Raw genomic sequence first — 21,917 nt, 5'->3', positions numbered from 1 at the left:
TGATGATTCACTTTTATAGCAGCAAGATGGAATCCAAAAACTTGATTTGCCGAAAGTAGCGACACAAAGATTTGGCAGAGTGAATTAATTTTAATAAATTCATACAAAAAACCCTCAAGTTTCCATGGTTGGAACCTGCGACCTTATGGAAACAAAGCCCATAAAAACCAAATCGGAGCCGTTCCATTAGTGTCCCGATTCAACAATTAAAATTATCAAAGTACAGTAGCCGTTAGATTTTGCTAGAAATGATTTGGGCCGTCTTTTATTATAGTTTTGTCTTGTAGCGAAAAAAAAAAAAAAAACCTATCTTATTAGATATTAGATAGATATTTTTCTTTTTAAAAGCTAGGCAAAACCATTATAACCAAAGATGTTCATTCTTACTGAAAATTATACACAGAGCTTGAGATATATAATACATACATTCCTCCTTTAATTTCGTGACATGCCTTATATACATGTGAAAGGGGATTCGGGTACATACATCATATAGAACTTAATACAGGCTAGGAAGTAAGAACAGGATTTCCGGACTAGGAAATAGGAACATCACTTTCTTTGTGTCCTTAAGCAGCAACAGGGTAAGAAGCATCCATGGACCTCCCTTGGTACTAACGTCCCTCTGCATTCTTATGTATCCATTCTCACCCCATGCGCTGCCCCATGAGTTCTTCACAAGCCAATACTTAGTCCCATCGTCGCTCACATCGTAACCAACTGCAGTCACACCGTGGTCTAGATCTGTACCACACTGACCAGTGAATACACCACTTGAATAGAATTGGAAATCAGGGCCTCCAGCATCAATCGCTACAGCTATTGGTTGGTTGGCCACGGCCTTCAGCAAGGCCACCTCGCTGTTTCTTGGGACATCTTCGTGACCGCTGATTTCAGCTGCATGAGAGGCTTCCTCCTTAGTATTGCAAGTATTGTCTGCAGCAGTGTAAGGATAGGTAGTTTCTGAGGCAATGCCTTTGTTGCATTGGACAAATAGAAATGCATCATCCATTTCACCGCCCTCACACCCTTGGTCCACGCCTTTAGTGTCGCAGTTCACCAATTCCTGTTCGGATAAGGAGATCAACTTCCCTGTTTTTAGCTGAGTAGCTCCTTCCATAGCCGCTACTGCTGAGAATGCCGAGCAGGATCTTGAAATTTCACAAGTTAGTAATGTACAGTGTACTTTGCTTTTCCTGAGCAAGGGGCAACTAGAAACATGTTTAATAGAAAAACTTGGGTTTATCTGTAGGATAAAAGTCAGAGAACTAAAGACATGTATGGTTAGCAGTATAGAGGATAAAGCTAGCTAGTTATGTTTTCTACATTATGAAAGCTAGTCAAGATCTCCAAGTAAAGAAGATTACCACATTGGCCTTGGTCCTTGACAGGGGTTACTGCGCCTTTCTTCCTCCAGTCCATACTTGAGGGAACTGCAGTGACATTTTCGTATCTGAAAGGAGTAGCCTGGAAAGGTTTTGCAGGTGAGGAAAAACCTTTATATCCATTTCGGGCTGCCTTGAACTCTTCATTGGTTTGGTCAACAAATGCGTTAACACTTTTTTTTTTTTTTTTTTTGAAGAATGCGTTAACACTTAAAGTGTAGGATCTGTTCCCCGCCCTATTCAAGGCTTCAATCCTTTCAACATTTTCTTTGTATATCTGAAAACGCGTCTCCTGCTCTGTTGCATCATTATACACACGACCATAACGAATCATCCATTGTTCATATTTCTCCAACATGGAGACCTCAGGCAAAGCGCGAGAAGCGCTTGACAAGCCCAGAAGCCTAAAATGATTAGGCATATGTTAAGAAAGTGGATGGATTTCCATGTTGAAGTCATTGCTAGGAGCTAAACTGAGATTCTTAACTAGACGCTTCTTATGATCTTATGGAAGATTGTGTCGGCACACTCGAACTTAAGGTGGTCTTAAGCTTATATTATATAGGCAGTTTCGCACAATACCTCGATATTTCTTTTACCTACAAGAACTTAATTACGTACGTTGCTAGTGCGATGTAGGAAGATTGATATAGACCAACTCTCCAACCTGCACGAAAAAGTATATTGATTTAGTCATTTAGACTTGCCTGGCCGGCACCAAGATTTAGGAACAGAGCTATTGATCTGATCATAAAATTATTGGTTTTGTTTCAGTCCAGATCGACTTCTATGTTGGATTGTATAACAACTTCGTACCAGATTGATTAGTTGATAAATCAAAATGTTTTAAGGACATAAGCAAATTGGATGTTCTGGGCTTATTTAGTACATTATGGACAAATTCTTTTTACAAGCACCTACTTAACTCCCATAGAGTTGATTAGTTGCTGAAATCTTTTAATATAAAATATAAGCTTGAAAAGATGAATTGTATTATTGTATGGCATTTTGTCCCTTGTTAGCAATTCGCGAATAATTCGGTAATCGAATTTTTAAAAGGCAAAACGTATAATACTTTCCCGAATGTTTGAAAGATTCGTAATAATTCGCGATTTTTTGCCTTGAAACAAATAATACGGATTTTGCCAAATTTTTCAAAAATTCGGCTAAAAAAAAACTAATAATAAATAAATACAAATTCGGTTGCGTTTTTGTTATTTTGTATGTACTTTATGTCTTCACTCTTACTTTAAGTCTCTCACTCTTACATTATTAGTGATAAATTAATTCAAAAGCTTTGCTTTTATACTTTTAGGGCAATATTTAAATTGTCATCTCATATCTCATGGTGTGTGTGTGTATTTTGAAATTTGAACGCTAATTTCAATTTAAGAACAAATAAGCGAAGGTACATATGTGGACCATTCAATTGGTTTCGATATTTTTATAGCTAAATTGTTTAGATATGTTTGTTATGTTGTAAAAAATAACAACTATTATTAATATTTACTAACATAATGTCACGAATTTTTGCAACCAAACGTTTAAAACGCATATTAATTAAACACCGCATAATTACCGTATTCCGAATTTTTTACCGAATATTTGACCATACTGTTTTTTTGAATCATCAAAATAACTCAAATTATTCCCGTACCAAATTTTTGCCGTATCCCGAATTGCTAATCATAATGGCAAAAGAGGTATGCTTGTTGCCTTACCTATATTTTCAACTTGCCAGTTACCACAATAGCAAAATATAACAGTGAGTGATGTCATCCAAAACTAGTCTTCAATAGAAAGGTTATTTATTTCTACTGAGGTCACTTTAATAGTTAATTAGTGAGTACAACTTTTTCTCTTCTTTGGTCTACTCTTTCCCCAGTTTGGAGATTGATGGAAACAGGATGTCTGATTTATTTGTTCCTTCTTCTCAGCCAAGGATTAGGTGATTATTTGATTTCTTTATTTGTTATATTTTATGGTGATGATCAACATGGTAATTCAGTAAAACTAGTTCATATATTTCTTTATCCGTTATATTTTATGGTAATTCAGTAAAACTAGTTCATATATATCGAAATAGTCACAACATAAGGAGAAGCAATTAAGAAGAAAAGTTGTGAGGAAGGTTTCGAAGGTGTCGTGCACCGATCTAAAGAGGAAGAAGATGCAACAGAGATATAAAAACTACCAACTTATTCCGAAAATTGGATTATGGAGATGAGAGAGAGATGTGGTCGGAGAAGATGGGTTTCTGATTATTTTTGGTAAGACAGACAACTAGACCAAGTACTTTTATGTACTCGCCCCCGCTCGTTCAATTTTTATTTCGTCAGTATTCAAATTCAAATTTCTAAAAGTTTGTGAATATTTGTTCTTGGGTTTCCATGCATATTTAAGCTTCTTAACCTATGCTATCAATATCGGCTATTAATCGCTATATCGCTTGTAGACCCGATTATTATTATTATTATTATTTTTTTTTTATTTTTTTTCAAATTGATCGATTTATCACTAAATTGAGAAAAAAAAATCACGGAAAATATCGGTTTCTCCTAAAAAATATAAGTAAAATTAACAAATTGGATTCTTAAACCATATTGATAATAAAATATCTAAACAACACACAAAGTTAATTAAGAGTTTACTTATTTCTCCTCCTTAACTAATATTAAATATACAAAATTTTGTATATATATATATTTTTTTTCTTTTCCCTTATTCTTTTAAATATTTAACATGCACAATTTTTTGTGTTTGATATATATCTATAGTACTCCAAGATTGAGTTGGTTGGATGTGATTATGAGAATTTGATATTTTTTTTTTGTTGTATATCATCTCGAATAACGATTTTAAAATATTTTGTATGATTATACTATTATATATTTTGAAATGGGAAGATATATACATCGGATATATTTGATTAAATCACCAATTCAATTACTCGCCGATTTACCTGTTAATCGCATATTGTTTATCGACCGATTAGTTTTGTAACTGTTTAGTTCTTAACTGAATTCAGTGACCAAAACTAATATTACAAATATACAAAAAAATTAATTTTCTTATTTCAAATTTTGTATACATAATTACATATAAGAGTCACATAACAACTTGTCACAATCCAATCCATATATACATTCATTTACAACAATCCATATATTCCATTATAATATTATACAAATAATATAGGGTAACGTAAAGTTCTTCCTCACAGAGTAGGGTAGGAAGCATTCATGGCGATACCACATAGACCTTCCATGGCACTGACATCCCTCTGCATTCTTATGTATCCATTCTCACCCCATCCACTGCCCCATGAGTTCTTCACAAGCCAATACTTCGTTCCATCGACACTCACTCCATAACCAACAGCAGTTACAGCATGGTTTAGGTCTGTTCCACACTCACCAGTAAAAACACCGCTCGAGTAAAACTGGAAATCAAAGCCACCTGCATCAATAGCTACAGCTTTCTACACCTGGTTGGCTTGCTACAGCTTTCAAAAGTGCTTTCTCGCTGTTAACTGGAACATTTTCATAACCTTTGATTTGAGCTGCATGAGAGGCTGCTTTCTTGGCTGCATGAGAGGCTGCTTTATTACAAGTGCTATGAACACCCTTATATGGATAGGTAGCTTCTGCTGCAAGACCTTTATTTTGTTGGATGAATTGAAATGCATCACCCATGAAACCACCCTGGCAACCATGATCCTCGCCTTTAACATCACAGTCCACTAGTTCTTGTACTGACAATGAGATCAACTTACCTCTTTTGAGTTGGTTAATTCCTTCTGTGGCTGCAACTGCTGAAAATGCCCAACAACTTCCTGTGTTTTTCGATAACATGTTGCTGAAGTATTAGAAATGAATTTCAACAATTTGATATCATGCGGCCCTACGTACTATCTATAGGTGTAGCTGGTGCAGTACGTGTACGTGTAAATTATATTGTTGATGCTACCAATTCAACAGATTGATGACTGAAGTATGATTTCTTTTCTTCTTACTTTTTCAAGCGGCATCAAGCTAGAGTGATAAATGAATTAATTATTAATTACCTATGAATTAATTATTAATTACCTATTGGTAAAGGTTATTTACTACGTAAATAAACACTTACCACACTCGCCTTGGTCCTTGACAGGGGTTACAGCACCTTTCTTCCTCCAGTCCATACTAGATGGTACCACACTGACATTTGCGTGTCTGAAGGACAACAACCCGTCCGATGATTTTTCTAGTGAAGAAGTTCTTTTGTACCCATTTCGAACAGCCTTAAACTCTTCATTTGTTAGGTTTGTGAATTTGTTAACACTCAGCTTGTAGGGTCGATTTCCAGCATTATTAACAGACTCAATATACGCAACGTTCTCTTGGAATTTTTTAAAACGCATATCCTTCTCAGTTGCTTCAGTGTATATACGACCATGTAGAGCCATCCACTGCTCATGTCTCTCTGTTGTATGCAGATAAAAGAAAACAATAGAAGACAAGGACAGAATAACAGGTAATAACCAAGGTGCGGATTAGGCTGTCCTTAAGGAAAGATTTCGCCCCTTCCAATGGTGCGAGAAGGCAACAAAGTTGCGTCTTCCTCCACGAGATTCAATGGTTAACAATGCCCCGACTTTGCACTAGAACGGACTACCCTCTAGAACACGAAGAATATAACTCTCTCCTCGGGCGGCCGACGGAAGAAGAGAAGAGAAGAAGATTGAAGCAATAAAAGACTTATCCGTTTAGGTGTAGGGGTGGAGAGAAGGGAGTATCCACGAAGTTGTTTTATTTGGTGTGGAGGCAAAGAAGACGACTTCAACTTCTCTCTTTACTCTCTCATGTCGGTTCATCCCTATAGACACACACTGCTGTGTTTATATAGAGGTTTCTGTAGGAATCCAAACATGAGGATGACTCCTCAATTCGGTCTCCCAAAACAACTATGAGACAGAGTCCAACTCGCACTGCGACTCCAGCCAAAACTTGTTCAAAAAAGAAAAACAAGTTTAGGCAATTGGTAATCCACTAGACAACAAGCCCACGACACGACGCGACGCGACGCGGTTCGGTGTGGGGCAGGCGCGCGCGCGTGTGTGGCTTTGGGTGAGTCCTCCCTCCTAACACAAAAGCCTTTGTACCCTAAGGGCACGCCCTTATGTTAGAGGTTCACCTCATATACCTCACTACCTAGTGGTGGTTCACCAATGTGGGACTAAACAACACACAAGTATTTGAAATACACATGAAGATTTCAACAATCCCCCACTATTTCAAAATACTTATAGTCCCCCACTATTTTGGAATAGGATATTACAAAAGAAATGGGTTAACGAAATGCCGGAGAGAATCGAAAAACAATGCATAAGATAATTGGTGCTTTTCGGGCTTGAACCAACCATAGGGTAACATGTCTTATAATACGTTGAAAGTGGTGGATTAAAAAATCTTTGAACCAACATTCCCTTGTAGTAAAATAGAGGACATGCACCCACATTGCTCCTTCATTATATGCCGTTCTCAATTGTTTCAGCTTTTTGGCCCTTTAAATCGTGTTATGTGAATGCTCTAGAGTATTTGCCTGAATACTCATAAGAACCGACCCAGTTCTACATTCACGTAGGTAGATATCCATCAAGTGTACATAGCAGTTAAAATACACTATCTCATAAAAATAATGGACTATGGATTCTATTAAGAGTAAAATAACTCATCCTTTTTCTCATTGCTATTCAAGTTATACAAAGTATACAATAATGCTATCTAGTCATAGGGTGGGACGTCTCAAATAAAGACAATAGCATACCAGAGCGACGAGGTGATTTGTTTTTCCCTTTGAACCTACTTCATGGGATCTCTAATCACATAGGTGGGGTTCCGCCGCTGTCGCCCTCTATCTAAGGCAAAAGTCACATCCCCTCGACGTATCAACCACTTGTCTCCCCGTTAAGTGGCTTTGTCGAGGAGGATCGGCCAAATTTAACTCGACCCTCACATAATCTAGAGCCACAACTCCGTTCCAAAGAATGCTTTATAGACCGTAGTCTCAAACGAATATGCCTCGCTTCCCATTATACAATTTGCTCTTTGCCTTTGCTATTGCGGCGCATCCCGACCTGATGCAATGCATGCACCGAGGCGGTTTTGTACCAATAGGAAGATCTGCCAAGAGGTTTCTAAGCCACTCTCGACCTCGGCCACTTGCTTTATCTAAAGCAATAAGCTCGGACTCCATGGTTGAACGAGCTATCAAGATCTGCTTAGAAAATTTCCAAGCGATCGCACCTCCACCTAGGGTGAAAATATAACCACTAGTGGACTTGATATCATGAGAATCGATATCCAGGTTGCATCACAATAACCCTCTATCACGGGTGGAGTTTGTCTAAACCTTATGCGTGTAATTCATTGTTCCTCTCAAGTACTTGGCTAATCTCTAACGCACTCCAATGTTCCTGACTAGGACAATGAGTGTATTTGCTTAGCCTGCTAACTGCATAAGCAATGTCAGATCTAGTGCAATTCATCAAGTACATGAGACTACCAATAATTTGGGCATATCTAGACTGAAGTACACCATGTTGAGCATTTTTCTGAAGTTCACTATTTGCCTCATAAGGTGTCGACACAGGCTTACTATCATAAAAGTTAAACTTCTTCAAAAAACTTCTCAATATAATGCTCTTGTGAAAGCGTATAGCCATCATCATTTTCGATGATTTTGATTCCAAGAATCACATCGACTTCTCCCAAATCCTTCATTTCAAATTGGGAGGATAAAACATCTTGGTGTTTCTCACAACATCAAGGCTAGGACTCATGATTAACATGTCATCCACATATAGACAGATAATCACATATGAATTCACATCAAAAGATTTGAAGTAAATACATTTATCGGCATCATTTATGTGATATCCATTAGACATCATGACATCACAAATTTTTCATGCCATTGTTTTGGCTTGTTTCAACCCATATAAAGACTTAACTAACTTGCATACTTTATGCTCATTCCCCGGTATTATCGTCGCCCTTTCGAGGGCTGCATCATATATATTTCTTCATCAAGATCACCATTCAAAAATGCAGTTTTTACATCCATTTGATGAATAAATAAATTATGAATAGCAGCTAGAGCCATTAGAACTCTTATAGAAGAAATCCTAGTTACAGGCATAAGTATCAAAATAGTCAATGCCTTTCTTACGGGGAGAACCCTTGACTACAAGTCTAGCCTTGTATTTCTCAATGGAACCATCTAGTTTCAATTTCTTTTTGAAGATCCACTTGTAACGTATAGGTTTCGCCCCAGGAGGTAGATCAACTATCTCCCATGTGTGATTAGCTATAATCGAATCTAGTTCTGAGTGTATAGCATCCTTCCAGAAAGGAGCATCTCGAGAACTGATTGCCTCATTATACGTCACAGGATCATCATCAAGAAGAAATGTGTAAAAGTCATCACCAAAATTGGTGGATTTCCTGTCTCTTTTACTCTTCCGAATTTCTTGTTCAGGATCTGTTGATTGTTGTTCACTAGGAGCTACCAACCTCTCAATGCCAATTTTCAAAGGAAACAAATTCTCAAAGAAATCAGCATTTTTACTCTCTATAATAGTGTTAGCATCGACAAGGTTATTATCAGATTTTACTACTAAAAATCTATATGCAGCACTATTATGAGCATAACCAATGAACATACAATCAATAGTTCTAGGTCCCAATTTTCTCTTTTTTAGGTTCGCTCACAAGAACCTTAGCAAGACACCCCCACATTTTTAAATATGTCAGGTTAGGTACATGACCTTTCCATAACTCATATGGTGTCTTATTCCCTGTTTTCTTGTTGGGTATCCTATTCTGTATATGGCAAGCAGATAAGATTGCTTCCCCCCACAAGTTCAGGGAAGCTCCAGAACTTACAAGCATAGCATTCATCATCTCTTTAAGTGTTCTGTTTTTCCTTTCGGCTACTCCATTAGACTCGGGAGAAGTATGGTGGAGTAGTCTCATGAATAATGCCACTCTTGTCACAAAAAGTCCCGGAAAGGGTTAGACTCATATTCTCCACCCCTATCGGATCAAGTCTCTTAATCTTCAGCTTTAAAGCCGGTTTTCAACTTCCGACTTTGTACTTGAGAAACATCTCACCCGCCTCATGTTTGTGTCTAAGTAAATATACCATGGTGTACCTAGAGAAGTCATCTATGAATGTAATATAATAAAACTTCCCCCCTCTAGACATGGTACTTCTGAATTCACCCAAATCCGTATGAATAAGAGTTAGTAATCCAGTTTTATCTCTAGACACAGTTTTGCAGGGTTTCTTCATGGCTTTAGTCTCAGCACATATCTCACATTTATCATTAGAAAAAACAGAAATATTAGACAATAAACCACATGCTTTCATCCTTTTCATATATTGAACATTCACATAGGGATGTCCAAACGGGTACCCGACCCGGCCCGAACCCGATTTTTCGGGTTTTGAACGGGTATCGGGTTACCCGGGCCCGGCCCTATTCTTTGCGGGTCGGGTTTGGGTTCGGGTATTTGTTGGATACATGTGACCAAACCCTACCCTAACCCTATATTTCGGGTACCCGTCGGGTTCGGGTTCGGGTTCGGGTTTCGGGTATGGTAAAACCCGAAATATATGAAATAAAAGAATATTAGATCTCTTCATCGTGAACGCCATTTTCAGTTATTAGATCTCAAGATCTCAAGAAAAACGCTCTTTTCATCTAATTAATCAAAAGCCATCTTCTTTTATTGGATTTGATCTGTTTAACTTTAACATCGTAAAGCCACCCAACAGTCATCAAAGATTCAAAACACACAGGATTGCATTTTTTGAAAAGCAAAAGAAGACAAAAGTAGACCAAGCAAAGCAAGCAATTCCAAGACAATAACTCAATAAGATTGATGGTTTTTTTGGGAGTTTCGACTTCTTGTGGTGGTGTGAATCCGACCTGTTGATTTGACAATAAGATTGATGGCTTTTTAGGAGTTTCAGTTTCTTGTGGTGGTGTGAATCCGACCTGTTGATTTGCTCAGCCTTGGTGACCACATTTAGAAAGAGATATTTGAGGAGGTGCTGCAAATTTTCTGAGTGAATGCAAACTTAGCAGCACCATCAAACCCACCAATCTCTTCATCATGAACGTGTGATTGGGTTGTCTTGTTCTTGGGGAGTTGTTGGAGGGAAGAGGGAGAAGAGTAGTAAGGGTACGGTCAAAGGTAATTTGTCTTGAAGACCAAAAGTAAATAGTAATGAGCAAAAGACCAAAAGTTTGTTGAAGATAAGTAGATAATAAATGAAAATATAGTTGTTGGGAATTATGGTCGGGTTCGGGTTTTACCCTATATAACTGGGTTTTGGGTTCGGGTTCGGTCTGGATATGGTTTCGGGCTTTTTAACCCTTTTAACGGGTTTAGGGCCAAATTATCGGGTTGGGTTCGGGTCGGTCCGGTTTTAGATAGTGTGACCAAACCCGACCCTATGTATTTCGTCCGGGTTCGGGTTCGGGTTTTGTCGGCCTCAGGCGGGGTTTCGTCGCGGGGGTTTTCGGTTTTGGGCGGGTTTCGGGTTTCGGGCAGAATGGACATCCCTGATTCACATGTCCTAGTCACTACACCAGAATTTAAGAAAAAGGACGCACCCTTAGGACTATTTTTTCCGTCTTCAATAAAGTACGAAGCAATACCATCTTAAATCGCTTTGTGCCCGTCGTATTAGTTCATTATGTTGGCAAAAGGACTTTGCTTTTGTCCCATATTTAGACGAGACAAAGTGTCTTTAACTTTTCACATACCGTCAGTAGTTGGTTTCCCCTATTTCTCACAAGCCAGCCCAATATTTGCACTAAAGCCCTGATATTTTGCACTAAACCCGGAAGGCCAAAACTAAAACAAAGCGGCAAGAGTGAAGCTTTAGGGGACGGTGGAAGTGCAAGAGCTTTACCTCTCTCTGCCTCAAGATCGGCAAGAGCTAGAGCTGCATCTCTCTCAAGCTTTGGTAACCATCGCTATCTCTTTCAACAAGTTTCAATTTTGCTTAATGTCGTAATTGTTCAACCCGGTTTCGAATGTATTTCCATCGAAGTTTTAGGATCAACCAAATAAAAAGAAGGAAGAGTGAGCTTCTTCATCTTTCTTGTTTGAATAAATTAATAATAATTAATAAAGAATAATGTCGGGTGTAGCAATAATATTGGATCTATGGAGAAAAAATCTTAACTTTGCAAGTCAAGTCGCAAATGACTTCAATTCACTCACACCACTTGTTTTCGGCAACATTGGTCGTTTCTCTTCTTCTTTGCTTCTTGCTTCACGCAAAATCTCATCTACCTTCTCGCTCTCTTGGGTAACAATTTATTTTTAGTAAAGATACCTTTTTATGTTTATTAGTTTGATTTTTAGTGTTAAACAACATTGTTTTTACTTGTTGCAATATGTTTTTCTTGTTTTCGATTGATATTTTTAATGGAATTAGTATATTTGAATAAAGTAGTAGTATGCCACTTGCTTTGTGGTTAAGAATAAGAATAAAGGGGAGGAGGAAGTGTTTTTGTGTATTGAGTTATTAGTATCTCAGAAACAACTTTTTGTGGTCTCTCCGATGATATTAATTTTCTCTATCACAATTGTTTTTCTTTTTTATAATTTGCTCAATTTCTTATGTTAGTAAGATTGCCTACGGTTTCTTCATTATTTAAAATCACGAAAACCAATCTCTTTGTTCTAATATTTACTATTGTTTGCCTATTATTTTATTTTCTGGTGGATTGAATTGTGTGGGGTTTTGTAAGTATACTACCCAGTTCTTAACACAAATGAACTTTGTTTTTTTCCTTAAAATACTGAAATGGATGAAACAAGCTTATAAGTACAATGTTTTTCTGGTTGCATAGATTACAAAGTTTGAAACTTTGTTGAAGCCTCATTAGTAAGTGGGATAGTTCAATGGTAATATCGCTAGGGGTTGTATCTAGAGTTGGATCATCCTTGCAGAAACTCTATTGTTTCTAGTTGTAAGTAGGAATATCATATGGTGAGAAAGAGTGTATCTTTAAAGTAAACGAGCAAGAACATATTATCACCCTTTTCATTTTAGAAGTTGGTAGGTCAAGCGATGAAAATGAGGAACTTAATGGTACTTCTGTAACTTCGGAAGACAACCCAATTGTGCACAACAAATTGGTAACCTAAAAACTTCTAAGAAAAAACTCAAATCTTGATCGAGTCCATGATCCACTTCGTTTTTTGTTAGACCACGACCACACAGTCCGCTTATATATGCTAATATCTTTGCAAAACCCAACAACGACATATTTGGTTTCTGTTTTCTTTATGTTTAAAGTTTGTTTGCTTTTACAAAAAAAATGTCACCCTTGAAAATGTATGGACTCCCCAATGTATGTAGTACATTAGGTTATCTGGAAATTATGGTCACATCTTTGTAAGTTATATATTAGGTTATCTGAAAACTCGCTTGCTTGGTCTTGAGACAAAACCAGAGCGATAAACATAATTAAGGAGTGACATGGTACTCCCACAAAGCCATCTGTCTCGATCTCTTTCCTTTGTCCTTCGAGAGTAGTATTTCAACCACTCTTCTCGTTGAGGATCTGCCTCTTACTTCTTTCTAGAATTCTTCTTGCATGTCCGAAGCTCTTGAGTAGCTCTCGTCGTAGAAACCTCCATGTTAAGGCCCACGAAGATTGGACGGTTGCACAAAAGGCTTCCTAACTTTCTGCGCCTTTAGAATTTTATGGGGCTTGCCAATCCTCCGGATAAGAGCATAGAGACGGAAGGTCTAGCTGAGGTCGGGAAAGGACGGCGATATAGGAGGCGAATAATTAGAAAACTAGTCGACCGAGACCTTGGCTTGGGAAGAAAGCAAGGGTGATTTAATCTTTTTCCTCTTGGCTCTCTGAATGGAGAAGCGAGGCTTTTTCTACAACCTGCAGGGAGTGAAGTCTGTTTGTAAGATAGGTTCCACTACCCGGGTATGAGATCTTATCCGAAATGAGACGCTTTGGGACAATTCCGGTGGCCGTCAAGTCGGCCCCGCTGAGGGGGGGGCATCCCATGCGATAAGTCGGGCTCCCTCGTGCCTTCCTTATTAAGTAAAGGAGTCGAGTTCTTCCTTTCCTTCCATCCTTCAAGTAAGTCCGTCGTAAGTCGGGGATCGGTCCAGTACCGATGATGCGACTAGAGTACATCCTCAAACATTTACTCATGCGCCAAATAATACATTATAGATTGTGTCCGACAACATCAGAATTTTATTCTTGAAGAGTTGACATTTACTCATTATGTTTATTTTCAGATTGCATTCGAATGATTATGATCATTCAAATAGAGTTATCATTTCAAGTTGTCATAACTAGTTCCCCGGGTATCAATTGTTTGAATAAATTCTTAATTTGAGAAATTCAATTTCGAGGGTGAGGCAACCTGAATGCATGCCCGAGCTTCATTTGAGGTACTTAATTACTTGATTACAATTACAATTTCCTTTTTCTCTTATTTGATTGTTTAAGCATAGTTTTGGTTTAAATTTACACTAGTTTGTGCATATCATGCACATGGCATGGTGATTTTATAACTTGACGTGAGCTTGTCTTGCAATGGAACCGGGTATTCCTTTTTCATGCCTGGTAGCTCTTTTGTCGATCCATTGTATTTTTACCTGCCTACTATTGGGGGCTCAAACACGAGCTCGTGTCCGAAAACGACTAAAATCTGAGAATTGTTGTTACTTGTTTCGCACCATTGCCGACCGTTCTACCTCTTGCACATGGTTATAAAATTCCATACAACATATGTAGCCAAGCTCATGAGTTTTCGGAAGGGGTGAACTTGTAATGGATCCTAAGAAGATTTCTAGGAGGTATTTGAGATCGATTTCCTTATAGATTTGGCAAAGAACACTCCTGCTCTCCTCGACGTACTATCATGTATTTGCTTCAAGTGAACTCCATTTGTTTTTATTTTTGGGTCATTTCCTTTTTCAATACCAAAATTTTCTTGTTACACACACATAGCATATATAAATGGCCCGAGAAAACTAGAGGGGACGTGGTGGCGTGGTAAAGTGTATTACACAAAAGGGATATTGTTATGTCTTGACTTCTTTTCCTAGGCCGTGGGTGCGAGGAGTGCCTGGGCCTCAGAATCGTTTAGTAATCCAAATAGGCCAACCAGGTTTGGTTAGGCGGCTTGCAAAAACAAATTAATCCCAATACCATAATGCCCGAAAAGAGCTCAAATACCAAAAAAAACCCCACTATACCATAATAGGCTATTACTAACAGTCAAAAACCGTTACAAAAAATATTTGTAACGCTTTTTATCCGTAACAGTTTGGGCGTGGGTAATCTGTTACAAATATTTGTAACGGTTTAAAAGCGTTACAAAGTATTATTTTGCTAACAGTTTTTTCCGTAACTTAAAATATTTGCTAACGGTTTTTTTTGCTCAATTGTATTACTCTTCAGTAACGATTTTATAAAGTTAGTAACGTTTTTTTTGTGTTACTCTTTTCTAACATTAGTAACGGTTTTATAAAATTAGTAACGCTTTTTTGTGTTACTGATTTATAAAATTTGTAACGATTAATTTTCTTTTGGTAACGGTTTTGCTGCTTCGTAAGTGTTACTCATTTCAAAGCTTAGTTACGGTTTTCCACCATTACAAAATTATTTCATATGTAAAAAAAATAATTTCCCCCAAAACCACCTTTTTTGGGAGACTACTGAACCTGCATAAAGATGCCCCCACTTATTGGGTATTCTACAATCGTCTATAACATAAACAAGAAATTAATCTCACAAGTACATCCAATCATATAATCTTTTATTAAAATAACATCACCAAAACATCTTTCATAAATAGGACTTGTCACGAATGAAATACACTGTTTTCCAAATCAATGGGACTTGTCTTTAAACTCAAACTCTCACGTCATTTGTATAGAACTAGCACCTTCAGTAGTTGCAAGCATCAGGGAATGATTTTGGGATGGTATCATCAGAAAAGTCCCTTTCATCCTATACACCAATAGAAATATATAAAAATGAGTCAGGCAGTAGAAAACAAATATGTATAGATATATACTTATATCCTATTTTTAAGTAGTAGCTCCTTATATTCAAACTACGGAATTCACAGGCTAGTAGCAATAGAAGCATAGTATAGACATGAAAGTTTATATAACTTCCAAAACCCTATAACCTTGTCGGACACCTTGACGAAAAGACGAAATTTCTGCAGAGTCTCCTCTCAGATTTTCAACATTTCATATACATAAATCCTATCATAACCTGAAAATCAAATAATATATTAATTAATTAGAACTAGCTACTCAAATATATATTGATTCGTAGAACCAGCTACTCAAATATATATTGATTCGTAGAACCAGCTACTTAACCATCTTGACCAATGCCAGTTAAGTCAAATAACCAATCCTCGAATCAAAAGAACACTATAAATTATATACCAAAATTAAAATGAAAACAACGTATACATCACTTCCACTTATATCAGTGTTATACACTTCTATTAGTTCCAACCCGAGATACAACACTTCGAATATATACACACCATACATTCACACTACTCACATGTAAGAACCTATCTTCCAAAACAAAACTCATTAATAGACAATATGAAGGAATTTAGACAACTTTTAGAAACGAATATAGACTACAAATTGAAGGTTTACGCATTAAAACACCCACACAAAAAGCGAAGAAGTTTCGTTAATTAAGTTGGAGTGTACACGGAGATCCTCAACACCTTCCTAAGATGCCCAACAAAAGAGTAGATTCTACTTTCCATGTTCCACTAGACAAAGGCTCCCTTAAGACATGAAAAAATAAGAAAGAAAATTGTAGCAGTGTTAGTTTTGAGTAGATTGTTTTGCGGCATCGTAACTCAAATACACTAGTATACTACATTGCAATGGGGGCATGAAAGGAGTGGAGAAGATTTTTTTTGGAGAGATGAAATGTCCATCTTACTTACGTTTCAACGATTTTTATGTTTTCATACATAGCTTGACTGGATGGTCATTCCTTTCCCAACCTTTTTTTAATTCATTTGCCTTGGCATCTCCTAGCTGAGTTAAAATAACATATTCATACCTAACGATTTTCCACACACCACCAGTTTCATTGTCACAGTACATTTGTGGAGAATTTAAAAGAAAGAACCTATCTTAATAATGCCCAGCAACCATATTATGTCAATGGAACACCTAGCATTCTGGAAGAAAGATGATACTGTGACAACATGGACAGAGACAAGGAGAAAAAAAATAAAAAAATGAAAGGATTGTGTTTTGCAATTAAAGATGAATGTAATTGAGTTGATAACGAATTGGAAGAGAAGTAGGCTATAATAACTGCAGGGTAAGGTGAACACCACTATCTGATGAAGTTGGACCACCTCGGATAAATGAAGTTGCAGAATGACAAAAAACATAAGCCAAAATCCATTTTTGTGACATCCATATAAATCAGCCAAGCAGTTCACGATATTTGAAGAATACGATAAACAAAGGTAAGTTGATATTTGACACCATTAGAATATCTTTATGGGAAATATATGTGTCGCATGAGGACTTTCAAGGAAATATAAGTTTTTTTTTTTTTTTTCGGTTGGATAAGTTTTTGTTTTCCATGGCCTTCCAATATAATTTACTATTTTTGTGCGTTGAGGCCGGTGAAGTCTTGATATACTAAATTGACAATGCATTTTGTCTTAGAAAGGTGAATATTAGCACATTTCAAATCATGCCCTTTTAACATTTGGATTTGCAATTATTGGGTTCTTGTGTGATGTCCACCGATGGTAATAAGTATTGGAACTCAGACTCTCATGTATTTTACTGAAATAATACACGCCACAATAACATTTTTGTCGATTTTAGCACATTAGTAGATGATATGTATTCGTCAACAACTTTCATTTCACTATTCCCTGCTCCATTATATTAGTACGTATGTCATTGGGGACTTGTGGAATACTGGTCCCCATTTCTGCTTAGCGCTCATGGTGTTAATTAGTAAGTGGTTGGATATATATATATGCAGGTTTAAATGTTTAATTCTCAATAAAACTAGGCCACTGCCCACTACCATGTTGTAGGTTTTTGAGATCCTACACATTGTATCCAATCACTCACAGCCCAACGCAAGCGCTTGCAGTTAAATGTTTTTTTTTTGCTTGCAGTAAAATGTTGGTGAGCAGAAATCTATTCAGTTAGTAATTAGCTAGGTTAGGAAGTTTACTTACCATTTAAAACCGCTTGTCCATAAGAGCACTGGCGAGGACCTGCTACCTCGTGCGCGACCTTGGAATGAGTCTGCTGCTCAGGGGCCTGCCTTCTTAATGAAAGACCTTTTTGTTGGAAGTGGTGGAAGCAAAGAATGAGAACTGCGACGTTGATGTTGTTGCTCTTCTTGTTGCTCATTGCTTACTGGTAACAATGGCTTAATCAAGGATGACAGTATTTCAGGGGTATGCCGCCTTGTCAGGGAAGAAGAGAGGAAAGAACTGGGACAGGGACGGACTGCCCAAAAACCCAATACTCGGAGATTGTACGCTACTATACATATCTATAGACTGCCTGAAAAATTAACAGGATACACGGTTTTTAAACTTTCTGTTTAGATGTAATATAGAAAGTTAAGAACCACATTTTTGGCTTAGATTTACACTGGATCAAGAGTTCATTAAACATTAAGTCAGACTAATGTCATGCAAATATGCAATCATATGGAGATCCAACAGCTAGCCCAACATAAGACTAAAAGAGAGTATTGCTTCACGAAGACGGATTCTCATAAAAAAGGGGATATACTTGTACAATATAAGCACCTACATCAGAAACTTACTTACTAGCATTTTTCTGATAAGCTGTCATATAAATATATAATCGATGGATCTACAGGACTACAGATAGCACCCAATACTTTGAATTTTTGAAATATCAGAATGCACCCTATTTGGGCATACATAATGAATGGTGACAAGATGGACATGTCAATTACATTAATTGGATTAGATGTCTGATGTTTTGGATCTGTCCTTTGAATAAACACCATACCCCACATGCTTGATCAATTTTGTATTATAGCTAATTTTACGTGGTCAGTGTTGCAAAGAATGGTCTAAAATTTAGACACACTCGCCACACAAAAAACAAGCGACCCAACATTGTATCTCGCCATTTCGCTGAGTTAGCTAGGCGATTGTTTTGTTGAAGGAGTAGATCTGATTTTCGTCCAACTGGGCGGAGGACATCTGTTGTCTCGACTCTCGAATTCATGTCATCTCTAGACACTACTAGGGCCACCAGATAGGAACAAATGATGAAAGAAAAAAATGCTTTCATACTTCATAGTGTGGGGATTGTTTTAGGATAATCAATGCATTCATTGCAAAAGAACACATAAGAAGAATATGACGAAAATGAAAGCTTGTCAAAATCTTTTCCATTTTCCCCATCCGTCTCTTTAAAAATTTATAATGTACGTGGCTCTCAAAAAACAATTTATAATCTTAGTAATACTTTTTTTTTCCTCCAAATAAAAAGCTCTCATTTAATTTATTTTCAGGTAACATCATCTAAAGAAGTAATGATATCATCCTTGGAGAGGTTGGAACAAGTGATCAGAACATGGGCAGTGAGTTATCCAGCCACATGCAACGACAATAAGCCTAGAGAATAAATAGTAAATCATGGACCATACAAACAGTTAAGAAGAACCAAAAACATAACAAAGAACAGAGATAAAAGACCTGTAACTCTGTGGCCATGAAGTGTTGTAAGAACCAGGTCTATTATGTTGTTCGCTTTCAATCGAAGAAACCGTAGAAGATGAATCAGAATTGTATCCATTCACATCGTCTCCTTTATCCGACGACACTTTCTCTTCATTTTCTTCACTTTCTATGTAAAACTTCTGATCCGAAACTGAATTCTTCATTGCTATTCAAGTGTTTACACAACGAACTAAGAATTTGAAATATACATATTAGAGTCCTGGTAAATAAAGTAGTTGAAGATAGTAGTAATATAATAGTCTTCTGAACAAAGTAAGGAAATACCTGGTTTCACGGGATGGGAACAATCTTAAGGACTGTTGAAGAAAGTAATTAGCGTACAAAGAGAAGAGGAAATATAGAAGATCTTGTTATAGAATCTGGAATCTGCAAGACTGGAACGAGAAAAACAGTATACGTGAGAAAGTTTGTGCGCTTTTGGTGCAGAGGTTTGTGAGTTGTGACTGCAGTCAGTCTTCACTGATTTATATACAAGAAATTAATGCTAAATCTGGGACAGGCATGAAAGTCAGGAACATTCAAGATAGGGTAAAAAGTAAACACAGTACAGTTTTTGTTGTCCTTCAAAGTCTCAGGTCATCTCCTATATTTACTGAATGGTCCATGCTTGATTTCATATTAGTGGATAAGTCACACATCAAGCACGTCTTAGAGCTTCTCTAGCGCAGACTGCCACCATCCCATTACATGTTAAAATTTGGTAAATCAATGCCAATCCCTCGTTCTGTAGACGCCGTGCCAATCCATTTTTCTTGGAACACTTCATGAAACGCCACCCGTTAAACAATAATACATACTTGACAAAACAATACTAGATACTAAAAGATTGATAGCCGATAATGCAAATGAACTTTGGATGGTTCAAAAGGACGCCAAAACGATTGTTTGCTTTGTTAAATAGAAACGCCACCCGTTAAACAATAATACATACTTGACAAAACAATACTAGATACACAACTTTGATGTGTTCGTCTAGTTTAAAATAGAAAGGATAAAAGGAGCTTTCTATCTCATCACACCCTAAAGGTGAAAGACCTCTTAGCAACATGGCCTCATCGTCGTAGATCATGTAAAGGACACTTCATGGCAGTTTGGTCTGATGAACATTCTGAACGTATTGTTTTCCGACAAATGAGAAAGGCTATTGCACCAATCTCATTGATTAACAAGTCTGACTAACTGTAGCATGTAAAGATTCAAGGGAATCTAAAACTGGTTTCAATGTTGGGGTTGTTTGGTTCAAAGAATTAATTTCTCATTACTTTAGGATTAAGGTGTGACTATGACTGAATACTGATAGTTAATTAATTAAAAGCATGTGCAAACAAGAACACAATTATAAGTCATTAAGCTTTTAATGAAAAAACAAAGTTTTCAGAGAAGCAGGTTAAGAATTTCAGACATGAACACAGGTACAAGTCATTAATCAATAAAAAACATGTACAAACAAGAACAATAATCAGACCATAAGATGGTAGCTTCAGTCGAAAAACACAAACCAAAAGTAAAAATCGTACCTTTTGTAGCAACTTGAACCGAACTTGGACTGAATCAGACCAAGCAAACCCTACATCATAGTGGATTAAAATCGCGAGAGAGAAGTAAGTGTGACTGACCAATTAGAAAACCCTAGGTAATTGAACGGAAGAGGAAGGCGTACTTACAACGGCGGCAGCAAACATCAGTGAGAGATTGAAAGAGATTTGAGAGGCCTTTGATGGAGATTTGAGAGAGATTTATTCGAGAGAGAATCAATGAAAGAGAGTTTCTTTCCTTAAGGAGTGTTGTGAATTAGCTAAAAACTTCACTAGAGCGCGAGTTTTTTCCTGTTTCCTAAATTCCCAAATTTCTCCTTTTTTTGTTTTTTTTTAAATCGTTCACACTTTAGCAGCGCATATATTTCGTAAGAAAATAACTGAAGACCGTTACAAATTAATTCAATTTTAATAAAATATCATTGTAACAGTTTATCATCATTCCACACGGTAATAAAGTGTGAGGAACTCTCTCACGGTAAAAAACTGTTACTAATTAAAAAAAGTAAGCGTTACTGATTTCTAGTTTTGGTGTAGTGCCCATAAAAGGGATTGTGTTAGATTGCTAGAGAAGCTACTGGGTAACGGCTGGAGAAGCAACCATAGCAGATAACGTCCTAGAGTTTAGACTTCAGAAGTTTCCAAAATGTTGACTTAAGAAAACTTCATGAAGTATATTTTCTATTGGATGAGGGAAAGGAAGAGGAGGGACATGTGGGTCATTAGTTTGATGGGTAGAGAGGCTTGAAGAGATATGAAGAAGAACAGTCAGAGACCTAGTTGACTAGTTCGTATTTTCGTTGGTGTTTGAATTATGTTAAATGTTTGGTTGAAGAACTTTTATGCCTTTTTAAGAAGTATTGTTTCTATTTTTTGGTGGGTGAACTTTAAAATCAACTATGTAGGTGCTAGAAGGCCTCCTCGCCTTCTTCTTTTTTGAGAACACTTGTTTTCATAATGTCTACACGGGTGCTTATTTTGATGAATTAGAAGTACCGAAGGAAGATTCCTCAAATTATGATACTTGTGTTCTTTTGGGATACAATCCTAAAACATAGTTGTTTGTTGAATTGAACTTTGTCCGCTATGCTTATCTTTACTGTTAAAAACATTTCTTCTATCAAACATTG

At 37.0% G+C, this 21,917-nt stretch overlaps 1 protein-coding gene, 2 long non-coding RNA genes and 1 pseudogene across 11 annotated transcripts; 1 reads left to right on the top strand and 3 right to left on the bottom strand.

Annotated features, from left to right (window-relative positions):
* Positions 1 to 355: 355 nt before the first annotated feature.
* On the bottom strand, positions 356 to 1,900 carry LOC147478028 (senescence-specific cysteine protease SAG39-like). Of its 3 annotated transcripts, XM_086584541.1 has the most exons (3): positions 1,598 to 1,900; positions 1,368 to 1,561; positions 356 to 1,131 (listed from the first exon to the last, which is right to left on the bottom strand). In XM_086584541.1, the coding sequence occupies exons 1-3, from the start codon at positions 1,804 to 1,806 to the stop codon at positions 500 to 502; spliced, it is 1,035 nt and encodes a 344-aa protein (XP_086440667.1). In that variant the 5' UTR covers positions 1,807 to 1,900; the 3' UTR covers positions 356 to 499. The 3 variants fall into 3 exon arrangements, with proteins under 3 accessions (XP_086440667.1, XP_086440665.1, XP_086440666.1); XM_086584539.1 differs by having other exon boundaries at positions 1,368 to 1,900; XM_086584540.1 differs by having other exon boundaries at positions 356 to 1,128; positions 1,368 to 1,900.
* Positions 1,901 to 3,170: 1,270 nt separating this feature from the next.
* Positions 3,171 to 5,974, top strand: LOC147478026 (uncharacterized). Its single transcript, XR_015208147.1, has 3 exons — positions 3,171 to 3,333; positions 5,538 to 5,688; positions 5,863 to 5,974. It is a non-coding gene; the product is annotated as an uncharacterized LOC147478026 (long non-coding RNA).
* On the bottom strand, positions 4,586 to 5,890 carry LOC147478027 (senescence-specific cysteine protease SAG12-like; annotated as a pseudogene). Its single transcript, XR_015208146.1, has 2 exons — positions 5,514 to 5,890; positions 4,586 to 5,220 (listed from the first exon to the last, which is right to left on the bottom strand). The product of XR_015208146.1 is annotated as a senescence-specific cysteine protease SAG12-like (transcript).
* Positions 5,975 to 16,207: 10,233 nt separating the features above from the next.
* On the bottom strand, positions 16,208 to 21,330 carry LOC147478025 (uncharacterized). 6 transcript variants are annotated; one of them, XR_015208141.1, is made up of 6 exons: positions 20,917 to 21,330; positions 20,770 to 20,819; positions 19,517 to 20,012; positions 19,208 to 19,421; positions 17,699 to 18,032; positions 16,208 to 16,261 (listed from the first exon to the last, which is right to left on the bottom strand). It is a non-coding gene; the product is annotated as an uncharacterized LOC147478025 (long non-coding RNA). The 6 variants fall into 6 exon arrangements; XR_015208145.1 differs by lacking the exon at positions 16,208 to 16,261 and having other exon boundaries at positions 16,843 to 18,032; positions 19,517 to 19,626; positions 19,801 to 20,012; XR_015208144.1 differs by lacking the exon at positions 16,208 to 16,261 and having other exon boundaries at positions 16,843 to 18,032; positions 20,913 to 21,330.
* Between the last annotated feature and the right edge of the window lie 587 nt (positions 21,331 to 21,917).

The sequence above is a fragment of the Coptis chinensis genome, chromosome 9, assembly GCF_015680905.1.
Source record: "Coptis chinensis isolate HL-2020 chromosome 9, ASM1568090v1, whole genome shotgun sequence".
Taxonomy (NCBI): domain Eukaryota; kingdom Viridiplantae; phylum Streptophyta; class Magnoliopsida; order Ranunculales; family Ranunculaceae; genus Coptis; species Coptis chinensis.
This window is presented reverse-complemented; position numbering and strand designations above follow the sequence as displayed.

Excerpts from the sequence above, each read along its gene's own strand:
- LOC147478028 (XM_086584539.1), bottom strand. The coding sequence starts at position 1,806 with ATGCCTAATCATTTTAGGCTTCTGGGCTTGTCAAGCGCTTCTCGCGCT. Across the intron at positions 1,132-1,367 it reads CAAGGACCAAGGCCAATGTG|CAGTAGCGGCTATGGAAGGA; the intron begins GTAATCTTCTTT and ends CGGCATTCTCAG.